The sequence below is a fragment of the Gopherus flavomarginatus genome, chromosome 6 (genome assembly GCF_025201925.1).
Source record: "Gopherus flavomarginatus isolate rGopFla2 chromosome 6, rGopFla2.mat.asm, whole genome shotgun sequence".
Taxonomy (NCBI): domain Eukaryota; kingdom Metazoa; phylum Chordata; order Testudines; family Testudinidae; genus Gopherus; species Gopherus flavomarginatus.
In genome coordinates, this window is record NC_066622.1 from 38,573,878 (window position 1) to 38,592,709 (window position 18,832).

At 40.7% G+C, this 18,832-nt stretch overlaps 1 protein-coding gene across 2 annotated transcripts in view; it reads right to left on the reverse strand.

The window, feature by feature from the left end:
- The window catches only part of SYN2 (synapsin II), a 427,960-nt gene that overhangs the window by 186,606 nt on the left and 222,522 nt on the right, over nt 1–18,832 (reverse strand). For both annotated transcript variants that reach the window (XM_050957819.1, XM_050957820.1), the window contains exons 2-3: nt 11,412–11,469; nt 7,515–7,606 (exon numbers count right to left, since the gene is read on the reverse strand). In XM_050957819.1, coding sequence (XP_050813776.1) covers nt 7,515–7,606; nt 11,412–11,469 — 150 coding nt within the window. The remainder of the gene's footprint in view (nt 1–7,514; nt 7,607–11,411; nt 11,470–18,832) is intronic.

Here is an 18,832-nt window from a genome sequence, read left to right on the forward strand (position 1 = left end):
CGTCAGCAGGGGAAAAAAACTTTTGAAGTGATAATTAAGATGACCCATAGAAGGTGTGAGGAGAACTTAACATAGGGAAATAGATTCAATTAGAGAGGTTGAAGTGTTCTCCCACTGCTTTTGAATGTTATGATTCCTGATGTCAGATTTGTGTTCATTTATTCTTTTGCGAAGAGACTGTCCGGTTTGACCAATGTCCATGGCAGAGGGGCATTGCTGGCAGAACACTTCAACCTCTCTAACCACTCAGTGACAGACATGAAGGTGGCAGTTTTGCAACAAAAAAACTTCAAAAACAGACTCCAAAGAGAGACTGCTGAACTCGAATTAATATGCAAATTAGACACAATTAACTCAGGCCTTAACAGAGACTGGGAATGGCTGGGTCATTACACTAATTGAATCTATTTCCCTATGTTAAGTTCTCCTCACACCTTCTATGGGTCATCTTAATTATCACTTCAAAAGTTTTTTTTCCCCTGCTGGTGACAGCTCATCTCAATTGATTAGACACTTCCTGTTGGTATGCATACTTCCATCTTTTCATGTTCTCTGTATGTATAAATATCTCCTGTCTGTGTGTTCCATTCTGTGCATCTGAAGAAGTGAGCTGTGGCCCATGAAATCTCATGCTGAAATAAATTTGTTAGTCTCTAAGGTGCCACAAGTACTCTTGTTCTTTTTGCAGATACAGACTAACACGGCTGCTACTCTGATACTTTAATGTGTTTGCTTTATTCCCTTTAACTGAACTTAATTGCTAATGATAAGTCCATTTTAATACAATGGGGGCCTAATTTATCATGAGTCAGCTGTCTTCAAAAAGCAGGAAGTGTGGGCAACATTAAATGTAATCCTGTGCAAATATTGAAATAGCTTTAAATAAAACAATTAATGTTTGTCAAATATCCTAACAGGAAGAACTTAACACCAAGACAAACTGGTAAATGATGCCAGAAAATATTTTTAAAATTTGGAAAACAAGTCTGACCACACAAACTTAGTTTTATCATAACTAAAGGTTTCTTTCTTATCCCTGCATCCTTTAGGCTGAGAAAGTCATCAAATTCCACAGCAGATTAAATACAGTGGGTCAGATTCTGATCTCATTTAGACAGATGTAACCCCAAAGTAACTCCACTGACTTCAGCACTAAGCAGTGTAAATGAGATCAGAGTTGGTTCTGTCCCCTGGGAAGGACTTTAGTGGAGGGCTGAAAGATCTTCTCTCCATTCCCCTTGAGTGGCACACGATGGGAAAGTTGAATGGAGGCGATAAAGCCTATCAAACACTCTAGTTGGGTGCTTACCCCACTCCTGTCCTTCGGGGCTTAAAACAGTCCAGGAGAGGGCTGTGGCTGGGGAAAGAAGCCTGGGCTGATTGTGGGAAAGTAGGCTCAGCTGGGGCCATGCCCCAATCAGGCCCAGCGGGCCCCTATAAAAGGCAGTGATCCAGAGGCCCAGACAGTCTCTCTCTGTTTGTAGAAGGAGATGGGCCTGCCTGCAGGGGGCTAGAGACAGGGTACCTGAGTGGAGCAGGGCTGTGGAAAGGTAGAGGAGCTAGGGAGCTCCAGCCTGGAAAGCCCCAGGCTGCGGTCTAGCATTGGGGCTAACAGGTAATGGGGGTTGCAGAGGGCAGCCCAGGGGTAGGCAAAGGCAGCAGGTCCAAACCCAACCTTGCCAATGATGAGTAGGTTGATACCGCAGTCTGCCCCAGGGCGCGGGGGCTAGACAATGACTTGCAATAGCCGTATACTGAGGCGAGGTGGGGATAGTGAGTGGGGATTTCCCAGGGAGGGGAGACTCTAAGACTGAGGGGCTACTGCCAGGGGGCAGCACCCCAGATAAAGGGGCACCAGGTCCAGGAGGGATACGGGGGCCAGAGGACAGGCAGATCACCGGCCTGCAGAGGACGCTCTGGAGCTGGAACGAGCTAATTCCTGGAAGTAACCAGCAGGAAGAGCCGCAGGGGTGAGTCCGCTCCTCTACAAACACCAAATTGGGAAGTTAGATGATGCCATAGTTGCCATTATGGAGGATAATGCTATAACAGGAACTGTTAGTGGGAGAACAGTGGCAGAGGGAAACGGAATTACCAGAAACATGCATAACTTCAAATTTCTGTGTGGTTTAGTGTTGTGGCATGACATACTGTTTGAAATAAATGTTGTACGCAAGAAACTCCAAGGGCTTGTCTACATCAGAAAGTTGCAGCGCTGGTGAGGGAGTTACAGCGCTGCAACTTAGGAGGTGTACACATCTGCAGGGCACCACCAGCGCTGCAACTCCCTGTTTGCAGCGCTGGCCGTACTCCCGTTTTGTCTCGGGTGTAGAGGATCCAGCGCTGGTAATCAAGTATAGACACTTACCAGCGCTTTTCTTGACCTCCGTGGAATAAGTAGGTATCCCAGCATACCTGAGGAAGCCTCTGGTAATCAAGCTGGTCTCCTTCCCCGGCTTGCTCTCGCGTTCCCCGAACCCCGAGCAAGCAGGTCTCCTTCCCTGCGGTTTGCAGGGTGGTTCGGGGAACGCGAGAGCAAACCGGGAAAGGAGACCAGCTTCGCCGCGGTTTGCTCTCGCGTTCCCCGAACAAGCAGGTCTCCTTCCCTGCGGTTTGCAGGGTGGTTCGGGGAACGCGAGAGCAAACCGCGGCGAAGCTGGTCTCCTTTCCCAGTTTGCTCTCGCGTTCCCCGAACCCCCCTTGAAGCCGCCCAACAGCGCTGCAGTGTGGCCACATCTAACACCACTTGCAGCGCTGGTTGCTGTAAGTGTGGCCACTCTGCAGCGCTGGCCCTATACAGCTGTACTAATACAGCTGTAACAACCAGCGCTGCAAAATTTTAGATGTAGACATGGCCCAAGGTGTTGACCTTGATATAGCTGGAGCAATGGAACAACTGGACAAAGCAAAGTCATACCTAGTCTTACTGGTCAGATGAGGGATTTCAAAACGTTCTGAAGAGTGCACCAGAAGTTGGCAGAGGAACTTCACACTGAAGCTATGTCCCCACCCATTCAAGAATACAAGTGTCACCGAAGAAAATGACATTTTGATTATGAGGCATGGGATAATCCCTAAGAGACTCCAAACAACAATTCAAAGTTGAATTCTTTAACCAGGTGCTAGATTGTGCAATACAGTCAGTTGAAGAATGTTTCATGCAGCTCAAGGAACACAGCAGTATATTTGTGATGTTGTACGATATTCCAAAACTACACCAGCAATGCAGGGCACTACAGACAGTGTTGACACATGATGACATGCACGATATTGATGCGAGTGATTTAGGTGATAAATCGAAAGCCCTTACAAGATACATTTCAGCAGGATCAACTCCAAAGGCTGTTCTGGAATATATGTGCACAAATAAGATGATCACCCTCTTTTCAGATGCTTTTGTTTCTCTGTGCATACTTCTAACACTTCCTGTAACAGTTGCCAGTGGAGAACGCAGCTTCTCCAAGCTGAAGTTAATAAAAACACATCTATGCTCTACAACGACACAGGAAAGGCTGGTCAGCCTTGCAACCATCTCAATAGAGCATTAGCTGGCCCAGACTGTGGACTTTCAGCAGGAAGCAGTTCAAATCTTTGCAATCAGGAAGGCACAGAAAGCACCACTTTGATTATTCAAACAGATAAAAATGCCAGTATTTACTACGCAGACAAGAAAAGTTAACTTTCAAATGCCTGAACAGCAAATGTGTTACTTAAAATTTTTGAACAAGGCATTTTAAATTGTTAGTTCTCCTTTATTAGGATAGGTAGCAGAGAAGTACCATGAGAGGAGTAGAACTGGAAGGAGGCAGAATTGAGACCTTTCAAAGTTTTGGCCCAAGCAAGGGGGCATGGGGGCATCATTTGAGCTCCCTGCTTCAGGTGCCAAAATGTTGTGGGCCGGTCCTGGATTGGTGATATCTCAATCTGGGTTTTGGCCTGGTCCATTATCAGCGTAAGGGTTATTAGCATAATTCAGATATTGATGGGGGTTCTAGTTTCATACACCCCAAAGTATTCAGGTCCATTAGCTTTGGTTTGGGTCTGCTCTAGGGATGTAAAACATTAACCAATAAGCATTACTCTTACCAGTTAACTTGCCTTAACTGTTAACCACCATTCAGTCTGCCGACCCCAGTGGCCCCAGCCCCAGCCGTGCCGCCCCCTGCCGGATCGGCCTCAGCCCCAGCCCCAGCCGTGCCGGCCCCTGCCGGATTGGCCCCAGCCGCAAAGGCCAACTTTGTAATTGGTTAACCATACAAATGAAATGTTATTAATTGTTTAAGTAGTTAACTTTTTAAACGATATTTACATCCCTAGTTTGCTCCTAGTTCTGATGGTTCAGGTAAGCATCTGAGTTTCTGGATGTTTATCCAAAACTAAACCCAAAAAAATCTTCCACTCATCACTATGCTTTACTAAATTAAGCAACTGAAACCTTGAAATTTAGGAACTGGCAATGCTGGAGGTGACGGGAAGCAGAAGACTTAGAATCATAATATTCAGTTTAGACTCATAATATTCCTTAGAAAAAGTTCCTGTGACAGGCTAGCGACAGATTCCCAACCACACTAAATTTCAGGTCTAGAAAAATCAGTGACTAGCTTGAAGCAATTAATCTATGATGAGCAATATAATAATACCAAGGAACGGGGTGCCGAGAGTTGTGGGGCATCAAAGTATATTGTGAATTGGATGGTGTTCATTAGCTTTACAATCAGAAAAAGGAAAAAAAGTTGCAAGAAGCTGACAGTAAATCAAATACTCAACTATAATTACATCTTTTTATGCTACAAAGGCATGCCCAAAATAAATTTAGGCAATATCCTAGGGCTTCATTTTTCAAAACTATTTAAAGGATTTGAACTCCTGATTCCTGCTAAAAATCAATGGCAACTGCAAATCTCTTAAGAAGATTCAATATTCCCAGCTTGAATGCAGCTGGACATTTGCACCGTTTTCCAAGTATGCGGCATAATTTGTCTGGGGCAACATTACAAAGATTAGTAGTTAGATGAAATGGCATTGTAGACTGGACTACAAACTGGTCAATTAATGCTTGCTTTTTATCGAGTTATCCTTAGGGTATTTACAGGGTAGTTCAGAGAATGTGTGATCTAGGTTTCAGTGGGCAATGTCAAGTGCACTGAAGTCTGTGTCATGTAAGGAAATTCAATTTACTGGCACAGTATGGGTAAAAACACTTGAAGGATTAATGATCCTCCTCCTTTATTTTTGCAGAGCAGCCAGGGCAAGGGAGAGACTGCACCTTTATCTTACAAAAAGAAGAAAATCATCAAGGGATTACACATCACCTCAGAGTGTACTGTGCACTTAGACAAAGGAAAAGAATAGAAAGTGCTCCTTTAAAATGTAAGTTCTCTGAACTGATCCAAGATGGAACTGACCTAAGTCTCCCTTCCACCCCATATTCTCTCAGTTGAAGACTTTGGTGCATGAGATTTAGAGGAAGGAATGCAAGATGTTTGTACATTCTAATAAGAATAAAGAGAGTGAATTACAGTTCTGTAACTGACACTGGACAGAAAGTCTACACATAACTGCATATACATACTGTAAACACAAACACACATAGAGATGTGTACACAACGCTCACCACTGGCACAAACCCTCCCAAACCCCAAAATCTCAACGTTTTGTGACAAACGTTTTTCCATTTTTTCCAGAATTCCCCCCCTTTTTTGTGAAAACGAAAGGCAGCTTTTGCAAGTTTAAAAAAATCTTCCTAGTAAACTCTATAAAATGGAAAGTTTCTCTCTTGGGAAAATACATAAAAATGTATGATTCTGTACAGCTCTGCAAAGCTGTGCTAAAAGTTCCCTTCAAATCACATTAGCAAGTACTACCGAAACATAAGTTTTCTCATCTGAATATTCAGAAATCAAAAACTGCTATTAAATCTCATTGTATATATTACAAGTGAAGTCCTCGCCCCACTGAAGTCAATGGGAATTTTTGCCATTGACTTCAATGGGCCACTGTTTCACCCTGAAAGTGGAGCTCTTCCTGTGTCTATCTTCTAAAAGGTTGACTTTGGGGGGAAAAAAAAGGTACATGGTGCATATCCTGTTATCTGACCCATACACTAAAAAGTGGCTTAAACGGGGTTTCTTATCAGCTGAACATTTAAAGAACACTCTTCAGTGTACCTCTGCATTCTTATAGGCTGCTATAAAAAAGATGGAGAAAAATTGTTCTCTTTTGCCACACACAGAGGACAGGAGAAGAAGCAGTGGGTTCAAACTACAGGATAGCAGCTTTAGATTCAATCTCAGAAAAAACTTCCTAACTGTAAGCACAGTAGGACAATGGAACAGACGGCCTAGGGAAGTCATGGAAGCTCCTTCACTGGAGGTGTTCAAAAAGAGACCGGATAGCCATCTGTCTTGGATGATTTAAACACAACAAATCCTGCATTTTGGCAGAGGGTTAGATTAGATGGCCCTGGCCCTTCTAATTCTATGGTTCTATGATTCTAAATGATCCACACTGGTCCAAACATTTAATAGGCTTCAGACAGTGAAGTTTCAAAAAAGGGTGAGATATAGTTAACCAAAAGGCTGCCACAGGAGTTGCATGATTTTTCACTTATTTATGACAAAGGACGTATGTAGAAACATAGTTATATGTTTTAATAAAATTTAAAAGGATAAATTATCATTATTATTTTCAATGCAGTAATGCGGTAGGATATGAGCTTTTCAGACACATAAGATGATGCAGCCCAAGCCCCAAAAGTCTTGTAATTGAAAAAGATTGCTTGAAGGGTAAGTGAGGCATTTATACTAGATTTCAGTATGGAAAACCATTTTTCCTTTATGACACTGTTTAAACTCCACAGGGAAAAATTCACAATAATATATTTGTGCATAATGTACTTGCGACTGATCAGTGATGTTTCAATCATCTTCAAAACAGAAAGGAAATATTTATACAGGTACACTGGCACGCACAAATTACAATAGATTATCTGTTTTCATTTAGGTCCTGATCCTGCACTGGGCCCCGTGTGGAATTCACTGCAGTATAATGTCAACAAATCTAATAATTGATCTGTGGGGACCAGAAGGAATGTTTAAAGAAAACTGAAAACAAATTAAAGCTTTCAATGCTATGTAGTTCTAGTTCTACACTATCCTGGCAATTCCATTAGGTTGCCACACCCATAAAAATGGTGGTAATTTACTGAAGAGATCCTTTGTCAGCTCACTGTTATACTTGCTCACACACAAGTGTCACAACTAGATTTCGTCACACTGCCAGGTTGCTTTCTTTCTTGATGTTTACCCCAGTGAATCTGAGGCATTTCTCATGAATCAGAATTCCTTGTAGCAGGGGTACCACGTGTGGGCAAGTACAGCTACAGAGAAAGGTATCTCTTCTTACTCAAGCATTTTACTAAGGAATTACAGTTAATTCTTTCCTTCAAGGATTACACCTTCTTATGCTTTATTCAGGTGTTCTTTTGTTTCTTTGTTTTGTTTTTTTAAACTTACCTGACAACTTTGGTGCCATTACGGAATGCTTGGATGTCTACGGCATAACTGCCATCAGCATGAGCTATCAAGTTGATCTCTGAAAATTGTGCCTATGAAAAAAGACTCAGATAAGTCAACCTGCTTTTATTTTACCCACATTTTAACTAACTTCCTTCTCTTTATTTTAAACATTAGCATTTAATTGCCAATGTTGTGCCTGAAACATAACTAGTATTAAAAACAAATACTTTTCACCTAAAAAAGTCTGGCACATACACATCACCACAAGTTTGCCACAATTCTAACATACTAAAAGAAAAAAATGGGCTAAAGCATGAATATATACATAGTAAAGGCCTATTTGGGGCTCATACACAGGATGAGCATATTTCCTTCTTCATCTCTGTATCAAAGGGTTGATATTTATTTTTTTTTCTGTGTGGCATTTCAGTGGGAAATTAATAGAGAGGCTACTTAAAGTTATAGCCTATGTTTTCCAGAAACCATATTACCAAACTGTGAATTAGCGGCATATACCATACGTAAACAGAGTACCTGCTTACAGCATGTATATCAATGTCCTTACATATGCACACTTTTTCTGTATTATGTGCATTTATTTTTCTTCTAAAGAGGTTCCACATCCAGTATCCTCTACACAGCACTATACAGTCAAAATTCACAAATGCAGAATTTCTGTTAGAGAGATATTTTCTCACACTAGAAATGTGACATTTACAAGGACAATAATTCAATTCCATACTATTCGTGAGCTATTTGAAATAAAAGGACAGGATGTTTTTCATTTATGTATAGTCTTTCATCTACATAGACTCCCAATGCTCTTTACTATAACACCGCACAGCAGAATAATTGAAATGCACCCAGCTATAGTGTTTTGGTTGGATAAATGAAGGCATCTTTGCTGTCCCAGATACCAATACAGAAGGCTCACTGAAAACTGGAGTCAGTGGAAGTTTGCCTGAGTAAACCTGTGTATGAGCCTCAGAGCTTGGCCATGCAAAGTGCTGATTAATCTGACCCAATCCAGCAAAGCACTTAAGCATGTGCTTAACTTTAAGCATGTGACTAGCCCATTGAATTTAAACACACGCTTAAGTGCTCTGATGGAGAGGGGCCAGAATGCTCTGGACCTTGCTGGACGAAGTCCTTGGCACATAGTTTTTAAATGAAATTGATAACATACACACTGTACAATGGAAATGTCAGAAGTCATGAATATACATCTAAGAACTGAGGCTGTTATAGCAACATTAATTAAGAATATGTTTAATTTGATCCTGGCTTCTAATCTTTCCCATTCATTAATCAGGTTAAAAAGACCAATTCCAGGGGCCTGCCTCCTCACAGTATCCTAATCATGTGTTTTGACATTGAATTAAAAATTTGACAAGTGCTAGAAAGGCTGCAGATTTATTTTTGTATATAATAAATGGGTCTAAGTGCTCCAGTGGACAGTGGGTCAAATTCTTGACATCTGTGTTGGAAAGAAGGAAAATGATTTCACAGTACAGGAAAGTGCTCTGATATTCAGAGCAACGGTGAGCAGGATTCTCATCTCATGGAAGCTTGTCCGTAAGGTGCAACATGCCCTACAATTTCTTGGTATAACTGTGTGTAACAAATGCAGCAAGTAGTAAGGCAAATGTGACACTAAGAATTCCCCCTGCTCAGGACTCAGCGGGGAGGGGGATTGATGACTGTACCCCATCTACCTTTTCGTTAGACTACATTTTCTCTGGGCCCTCCACGAACTTGTGTACTCCAGTGCCGAGGTAGGGAGAAGTCTGCAGTTTTCTTGCACTTTCCAAGTCCTGCATTTCAGCAATATGCTGTTTGCTCTGTGTCTGAACCCTCTACCTGCATTATGATGTTCAGGAAGTCCAACATGCTGATAATGCACTGCTGGCAGTTATGAACTATAAAATATTAAAATAGTGTCAGTGACTCAGGTTAATTGCAGTCAGAAACATCTGTTACCATGGGATTAGTAGGGTCCACAAAAATAAAAAAACTGCTCTAACTTTCACTGTCCCATCCACAAAAAGCAGATCCCAACACTGCAACAGACTCTGTGCCAAGAGAATCCTTGAGCCTGTGTGGTGCTCCAAATGACTTCAATGTGTCTCCACACTAGGGTTGCCAGGAATCCAGTTTTCGACAGGAACGCCCAGTCAAAAAGGGACCCTGTCAGCTCCCATCAGCACTGCTGACTGGACCACTAAAAGTATGGTTGGCAGTGCAGCAGGGCTAAAACAGACTCCCTGCCTGCCCTGGCTCCACGCGGCTCCCAGAAGCAGTGGCATGTCCTCTGTCTGGCTCCTACATGCAGGGGCAACCAGGGGGCTCCGCACATGGCCCCCCAACCAGAGTGCTGGCTCTGCAGCTCCCACTGGCCAGGCACCGCCAACCGCCTGCCAACCTCCTGCACCAGCCCTGAGCTCCCTTCTGCACTCCAAACCTCTCTTCCTGCCCCCACCCAGAGCCTGCACCCCTCAAACCCCAACCCTCTGCCCCAGCCTGGAGCCTCCCCCACACACTTCAAACCCCACAGCCTCATCCCCCAAGCCCTCATGTACCCCAAAACCTCATCCCCAGCCCCACCCCAGAGCCCGCATCCCCATTCAGAGCCCTCACCCTCTCCCACACCCCAACCCTCTGTCCCAGTCTGGTGAAAATGAGCAAGTGAGCAAGCGTGGGGGAGAGCAAGTGAAGGAGGGAGTGGAGAATGGAGTGAGTGGGAGGTGTAGGGGAGCAAGGGTGTTCGGTTTTCTGCAGTCAGAAAGTTGGCAACCCTACTCCACAAGGGTACTGCTTGTGTGACATGAACTACAGGATTGGATCTATGTCTGAACTATATTTTAGGTCCAGATAATATGCCTCCCTTTTTCCTAACCCCAACAACACTCCTGCTAATCCCCACAAGACTTTCTATGCTTCTGAGTTAAAAATGTGGATTAGATTCTCAGCTGTCATAAAGCAATGTGGTTACATTCAATTCAGTAGAGCTATGTTGGATTTACATTAGCTGAGGACCTGGCTTACGATGTTTTGTTCTCTCAGGGCCTTATTCAAAGATTCCAGAGACAAAACAATCCCTTTTAAGTGGAAAAAAAATACGGAAAATATTCATGGCTACATTCCCTTTTATAACCAGTCATTGAAAGCACTCAAAGAACGTGTTTATTGCCCTTTTCAGAATCTAATTCAAGTGAAATCTGTATAAATCTTCTAAGGCACTCGAGATATATATGGCTTTAGCCCATGTTTTAGAAGTGCTAAAACTGCAGTTGGGGTACATATACATTTTAAAATTAAGAAGGCAATAGAGTGAACCAGAAAAAGCCAAAATTCAGTCCTACTCATCCTTTGGGAAATCAGTTGTCTGTAGCTAACCCTTCTGATCATTTCATATTTCTACCACTACACATAGCTATAAGGATACTCTAGTAAGAGCTGCATTAAAATGAAAATGAATACTTGAAACTTTTATTGCAGTCTCCTGAGGCTATATCCCAGGGCCATAGCAAGGGTTGGGATAATCAGGCACAACAGTGAAGGGACCAGAGTCATGACACTGGACTATAATGCGCCATGCCACCACCACAAGGACATTAGAAAAAACAGTTAATGGGGGGTGGGCACTTAAGGTCCCCCCTCAAAAGTACCCCTTCAATTAAACAAGTTTGATTTTGCCACATTCATAACTTACAACAAAATTTCACAGTAGCAAAATTTTCATGAAGCTTTTGGCATTGCTTAAGAAATTCCATAAAAGAAGAGCTAGCAAATTCACATCCTATTTAACCCACTTACACTCTCTGAATTTTCAAGGGACTATATAGAAAATGATAAATAAATATTTGTAACATCTAGAGTAAATAGTTTAGTTACCTGTTCAACTCTGATGTCATATTCCCCGTGGACCTTTTTCCCACGAAAGCACTTGACCCTGAAAAAGGAAAAATGTCATGAAGTTATGTACAGTAATGCACATTAGTGTACTTGAGAAAGGACATGTGACAGTCAGTCACCAGGTTTAGTTTTCATATGATTTTCTGTTTATTACAAATATATATACATAACTGATTATTTCACATTGGTCTATTTTACATACCCATATTCTCACACTAGCCATCTCTTCTGTTTCCTTTCAGTTATGGTACTCAGAAAAATCAGTATGCTTCCACCACAAGAGGTATCCCAAATGTTGTTGTTATAACACACTTTAATCTATATATATTATAATAATAAAATGGTTACTTATGACAAGATGTGATCCTGATTCCATTAAAAACAATGGCAAAATTCCATTTACTTTTATGCAAAAAGGGCCCTACAATGGATCATGTCAATCTATATGTTCTCAGTTTACTCAGAAGCCTCTACTAGGACAAACTCTGCAAAATCTTGCTCAAAAGGTCAAAGAGTTGTCACCTGCCTTTTAAATGAACTTTCAGTGATGACCCTAGATGTGACACTCAATGAATATCTGGGTGACCAATTTACAACACTATCACACCAACCTACCATACTACAAATATATTTATATTCCACTAGAGACAAAACAGGACCAACACATTTTGACAATGTGTTCCTCTGTATTTGTTGTATTACTTAGCTTTGGGTTTTTTTAGCAGATATTTTTGGAGGAGGATTTTACTTCAAATTGGCATGCTAAACAGTCATTCTATTACAAAGTATTAATTTTATTTCCAAAATATTAAGCCTTGGATTCCAAGCAGAATTTCATAGCTCTTAAAATAAGAAAACCAAAGGCATATACCAACACTATAATACTGTTCCTCCTTTCTACATCAGTCTCTTGTTTGACACCAGTGTTGCCCTTCTGCTGAGTGGGAGCAGTTGTCTAGGGCCTTGCAGGTTAGTTTCTAGTGGAGGAGAAATCAGAAAGGCTGAGTCTGGGTATATTCCAAATGTAACTTGCTTTATTTATACACAGATACAAGTCCTGAAATGAGATGGTCAAATAGCAATGACTTCTTATAGGCATCTCAGTTCAACACCAACCCCTGATTCCCAAGGAACAACTCTGCCTCAAGAATTGACTCTAAACAGAGATCAAACTCTTCTGCTGCTCAAGCAGTTCCCTCTGTCCTCAAGCTATTCCTGCACAAAACCATTACATAATCCACCACACCACCACAGAATGTCTTCCCAAGAGTCAAAACTTGCTATCACAATAAGAAAAAGAACTTGGGACACAATGTATAACTGACATCTGCCACAACAATACTTATTACACTAAAATCTTTCTTACTGAGAAAAAACAATTATGATATGGATTTTGTATAGCAAGCAGCTTATTAATTAACTTTGCCCCAATTATTCTCCCATTGAAGTAACTGACATTTCACTACTGAGTTCAGTGGTAGCCAAATCAGGCCCCTAATAATTAACTAAAAAAAAGTCTCTGGCTAAAATATTTCCCAAGTATCTATGAGCAGTGAAAGATGATAGCTGAGACAGTAAGGAGCAGATAAAGTGAATTTTCACTGTGCTATGGCATGCAGAAAAAAAATATGCTTCAATTCATGCAGTAAGTATAACTGGTGAGGAGAGAACAAGGAACACCAGATTTGCAATGGAAATCTATTGCTGATGCTGTAACAGGTTTCAGTTTCATTGCGTTCCCTATAGTAGGTACATCTTCAGTAGACATGGTATTATGTGGTTCATTTTTGCTAGTGATTTACATAGAAATTAAATATACAATACCATAATTTTTTAACTAAAAAAATTACTATTAACCACAAGTATTCCTTTCCAATTACATTCTGAAATATCATATGGTTACTGTGTAACTGATCTTTGAATTGGCTAAATACAGGGCACACAGCACTACATTTTTTGCATATTAAAGGAGAGCTGTCAACTTAATTATTTGTAATTACCATAACTTAAATAATCCAGTTTCCACAATCTACCATTCTTTAAACAGTGTATCCTAAAATTATTTTTTAAATTTTCCTGTAAAATACTGTATAATGGGCTTTTATAAAAGTTTTCTCATCAAGAGAGAAACGGATTGAACAACTATATCGGGGAAATGGTAAAGATGAGTTCACACAAAATGCTGTCAAATGCACAAAGTAAACATTCTGAAAAATAGATATATTTTTGCTATCTTATTTCATTTATAGCAATGTTAGACGTATTTATAACTATGGAAGGTACAAAACATTCAGGCCAAAATGTGACTTGTTTTGACAGTCTCGCTTTAGTATAAGTAGTCAATAAGTGGGAACTCTTTGCCAATCAGAATAAGGGCCAGAATACAGCATTCCCAAATGGGCTTATAGCATATATAAGCAAGCTTTAAAAGATAAACTATTCTATATATACACATGGAAAATATATTCATTAATGGCAGCTTCTTGAAGATGCTTAGAGGTTTTTAATGCTAGAATACAGAAAACACCAATGGAGACAGGCTCCAATTCATCAAGATATATACAGATGTGCCTAACTTTAAACATGAGTAGTCCCACTGAACTCAATGAAACTACTCACCTGCTTAAAGGTAGGCACATCCTTAAAAACTAACTGAATAGGGGCTATAGTGATCAGAGAGCAGGTAAGGTGATCAAAGATGCACAACAAAGACAATTTATGACATGGATGTCATGTTTGAACATTTTTACCCAAATGATTGATATGATGTTGTGAAACATTTACTTGTGTGCTCCTGGTTGCATTCTGGGTCCATGAATCCCAAGCTTGTATATGCCTCATTGTCTTTTGCAATGTTAATTAACGACCCCCCAAGACAATGCACCAAAGCTAATTCAGACCAGTTTAATACAGTAGCAAAGAAACTCTGGTTGTCTTCATGTACTGTATCATCCAGAAGATGACAGCAAATCCAAGGAACCCATAAGGCCTGGAAAAAAAACTATAACAGGTTCATATTGGAACAAAGATGCAGAGTTTCAAAGATGTGGCGCATAGCCACAGGTTCACAGCTGCTCAGTAAAAGACCTTATGTGTACAGCAGTGTGTAGCTTAATTGCCCAGACAGGTTCCCATTAGAAAATTAGGGACTTAGCTTTTACAAAATGCTAACAGTCTATTCCTGCTCCACAGACGCCAATTGCAAAACTCCTGTTGATTTCATTAGCAGCAGGAAGGGGTTTTGTGTTTTATTTTCACTACAGTAATGGATGAGGTAAATATGATATGTGATACAGTGCAAAATGATCTTAATTTAAATAGAACTACATTGGTTCCAGAAATTAATGTTACAACAAGGCTGCCTTTTGGCATACTGAAAAATAAGTTTAGAACACGATTCAGCTTTCTGAATAAGTTTCAAAAGACCATTTAAAGACATCTCCAGTCTCACACTGTTTTCTCTAACAAATGCCAAGAACTGATTAATTCCATGGCAGAGGAAACGGAACTAAAAGTTTGTAAAATTGTTTTTTTTTAAGTTCATCCTTGAAAGAAACAGCAGGAGTCATTTATTTCTCAAGATGACTGGGATCTATTTTCTATATTGGCACATGTACTACATCTCAATTTAGGTTAAATACTGTCCATTAGATTCACCTTTTCTTTTTAAACATCCTTTGGATGAGGCAATCATTAAACAACTGATCTCTGGCATGATTCACATTTCAACAAATGACTTCAGCTTTGAAAATAAACAGTAATAGTAAGTGCTAAGTGATGCCATCTGGTGTGTGACAACAAATGTTAAACACGATGGAACTGGAAATACTTTAAGTGACTTAATTCCATAGTAGCATTAAAAACTGCAGTGTGCCATACATACCCTCTCTCAACATTTTACAGTACACTGAAAGAGTCTGCTTTGAATTTCACTAAAACATACATTATGGTCATGGTTCCCTAGTATCAGATGATTAAACACTGGGCAATTTTTAATGTGTTTATTGGCTGTGCACTAGGATCTAATTCAAATTTAAACGTACCCCTCAATTCCCAGAAAATGCAGTACCACCCTACCTTAATTATTCCGAGTATGCTAACATAAGAAATGTGCAGTTATGTCATTTATTAAATTCATGTTCTTGTAGTAAAAAAAAGGAGATGGAAAGAATTAGCTCATACTATGGCGGTGGTGGTTTATTTACAAAGTTTCGCTTAAGTACAGTTGGAAATTCCCATAGTGTCTTATCACTTTTGGCAATGAGTGTGAATCTCTCCATTACAGCTACTGACACATTTCCATGGAAGATAGGTAAGGTGAGACCAAGGCTAGGATTTCTAGACAAGATTTTTTTTAAAGAGTATTGTTAGCTGTCAGATTAACAAAACATACTGCATCAGAGGAAAGTAAAAAATAGCAGCTCAGTGTTGATAGTGTAATGCGCTAGTGTGTAGGGGAGAAGAATGATGGATAATTTAATAGAGAAAGAAAAAAGTAACTGTATAAACAACTGCTTGCCAGAACATAATGTACAGGAAATGGACAGGTATTAATATTTATGTCCTCTACTGAAGTTGTCAGCATCAGCACTTACATACAGGATCTTCTGAAAATGAACAAAAATATTTACATGTTTCATATTCTGGGTAAAATCTCATGTCTTTAAAATCACACAACTGTGCAATATAGTTGTCAGAGATGCAGCTGAATGTGAGCTAAGTGCTAGCTATGCAGCTTTGGCAACAGCAATAAATGAAGTAGTGAAAATTTAAAAATATGCTGAATAAATAAGAGAGAGAAGGTGGGTAAGGTAACATATTTTTTCAGACCAACTTCTGTTCATGAAAGAGATAAGCTTTCAAGCTCACACAGAGCTCTTCTTCAGGTGAGCGTTACGTAAGCTCCCCAAAACTTGTCTTTCTCACCAACAGAAGTTGGTCCAATAAAAGATATTATCTCACATACCTTATCTCTCATATATGCTGGGACCAACATGACTACAACAACAACACTGCCAACAACACCTGAATAAATAAGAAAGCCCTGCAATGTTTTCCTTTTAACATAGGGACATTACACTGGACCCCCAAATTATGTAAACAAGAATATACATTTCTATAGCACCTGATCATATCACAAAGCATCCCCTATAGAGCAAGAAAGCATGACAACTGGCCCTGATTACAAACCCGAACTAAGGTATTGATTAAACAGAAGAATAGCAGGGTTCCCTTCTGGAGGAAAAAAAGGGACAGTATGAAGATACATGTATTTTCCTGAGTCAGTTTTGCAAGCCACAATAGTCCAGCTTCCATAACTGCAAGTCACCACTCAAACCCTTATATTAGCTAATTAATGCAATTCCTACATAATGATGAATGAGAAGGTTGCACATATCAATATTCAGATTTTAAAACTAATTTAAGACTGAAGTCTAAGTCGCAGAGGTCTTGGAAAGACATACTCTATATTTTAACATCTATTGCACATAGAAAACAATAGATCTCTGGACATAGGTATAACTTAAAAAATATATAGTTCAGGGACCTATCCTGCAAACTTATGCTAAAACTTAACATTGTGCATGTGACTAGTCCCTTTGAATCCACTGCCATGCATAAAGTTATGCACGTGTGCAAAGCAGAAATGAGGCTTAAAATGATACAAATGGTAACTGGGGTGAGATTTTCAGAAGTCCTCATTGTTAGAATCATAGATTATTAGTGTTGGAAGGGACCTCAAGAGATCATCTAGTCCAACCCCCTTCTCAGAGCAGGACCAATCCCCAAATGGCCTCCTCAAGGATTGAGCCCACAACTCTGGGTTTAGCAGGCCAATGCTCAAACCACTGAGCTATCCCTCCCCCCTGTTTGCTCCTCAGGTATTAATCACTTACTCTGGGTGGTGGTCAGGTGGGCAGGGGGGTTGATAGGGGTCGGGGCGGTCAGAGGGAGGGGAACAGGGAGGTTGAATGGGGCAGGGTTCCGCAGGGGGCAGTCAGGAAGAAGGGGGGTTGGATGGGGCGGCAGGGGGGCAGTCAGAGGCAGGGGTTCCAGGGGTGGTCAACGGACAGGGAGAAGTGGTGGTTGGATGAGGCAGGAGTTGGATGGGGTGGTGGGGGGGCAGTCAGGGGCAGGGGTTCTGGGGACTGTCAGGAGACAGAGAATGGGGGGGTTGGATGGAACAGGAGTCCTGGGGGAGGCCATCAGGGGGCGAGAAGCAGGAGGGGTTGGATAGGGGGTGGGGCCAGGCTGGGCCACGCCTGGCTGTTTGGGGAGGCACAGCTTCCACTAAACGGCCCTCCATACAATTTTGGAAACCCGATGCAGCCCTCAGGCCAAAAAGTTTGCCCACTCTTGTTCTATAGCCATATAAATAAAAAGAAAACAGGGAAAGAAGAAATGGGATCGCTAAGCACTGAGATGGGGTGGAGATTAAAGGTAATCTAGGCATGGCCCAACACCTAAACAAATACTCTGCCTGAGTTTTTTATAAGGGTGCTGAGGAGCTTAGGGGTAGTGGCAGGGCAGCTAATGAAAATGAGGATATGGAAGTAGAAATTACCTCATCAGAGGTAGAAGTCAAACTCAAACATATTAAGGGGACTGAATTGCAGGGCCTGAATACTAAAAGAACCAGAACATGAAATTGTAACCCCAATACCACAGATTTTTTATGAATCTGTGAAATCAGGGTCATACCCTATGACAGGAGGATTGCTTATATAGTATCTGTTTTTAAGAAAGGGGAAAAAAACTGATCCAGTAAACTACATGTCTGTTAGTTTAACCTCAATTGTATGCAAAGTCTTAGAACAAATTTTGAAAGAGAAAACAGTAAAAAACATTGAGGTAAACAGTAACTGGGATCAAATACAACACGGTTTTACAAAAGGCAGATAGTGCCAGACTAAGCTGATCATCTTTCTTTGAGAAGATAACTAATTTTTTAGACAAAGGAAATGCAGTAGATCTAATCTACCTGGATTTCAGTAAGGCTTTTGATACAGTTCCACATTGGAAATTATTAGTTAAACTGGAGAAGATGCGGATTAATATGAGAATTGAAAGGTGGATAAAGAACTGGTTAAAGGTGAGACTACAGTGGACACACTGAAAGGTGAACTGTCAGGGTGGAAGGAAGTTACTAGTGGTGTTCCTCAAGGATCAGTCTTGGGACCAATCTTTAACATTTTTCTTAATGACCTTGGCACAAAAAGTAGAAGTGTGCTAACAAAATTACAAAAGACACAAAGTTGAAAGGTATTGCCAATATGGAGGAGAACCAGAATATCATACAAGAAGATGTGAATGACTTTGAAAATTGGAGTAATATAAATTGGATGAAATTTAATAGTGCAAAGTGCAAGGTTATACACATAGAGACTAACCATAAGAAT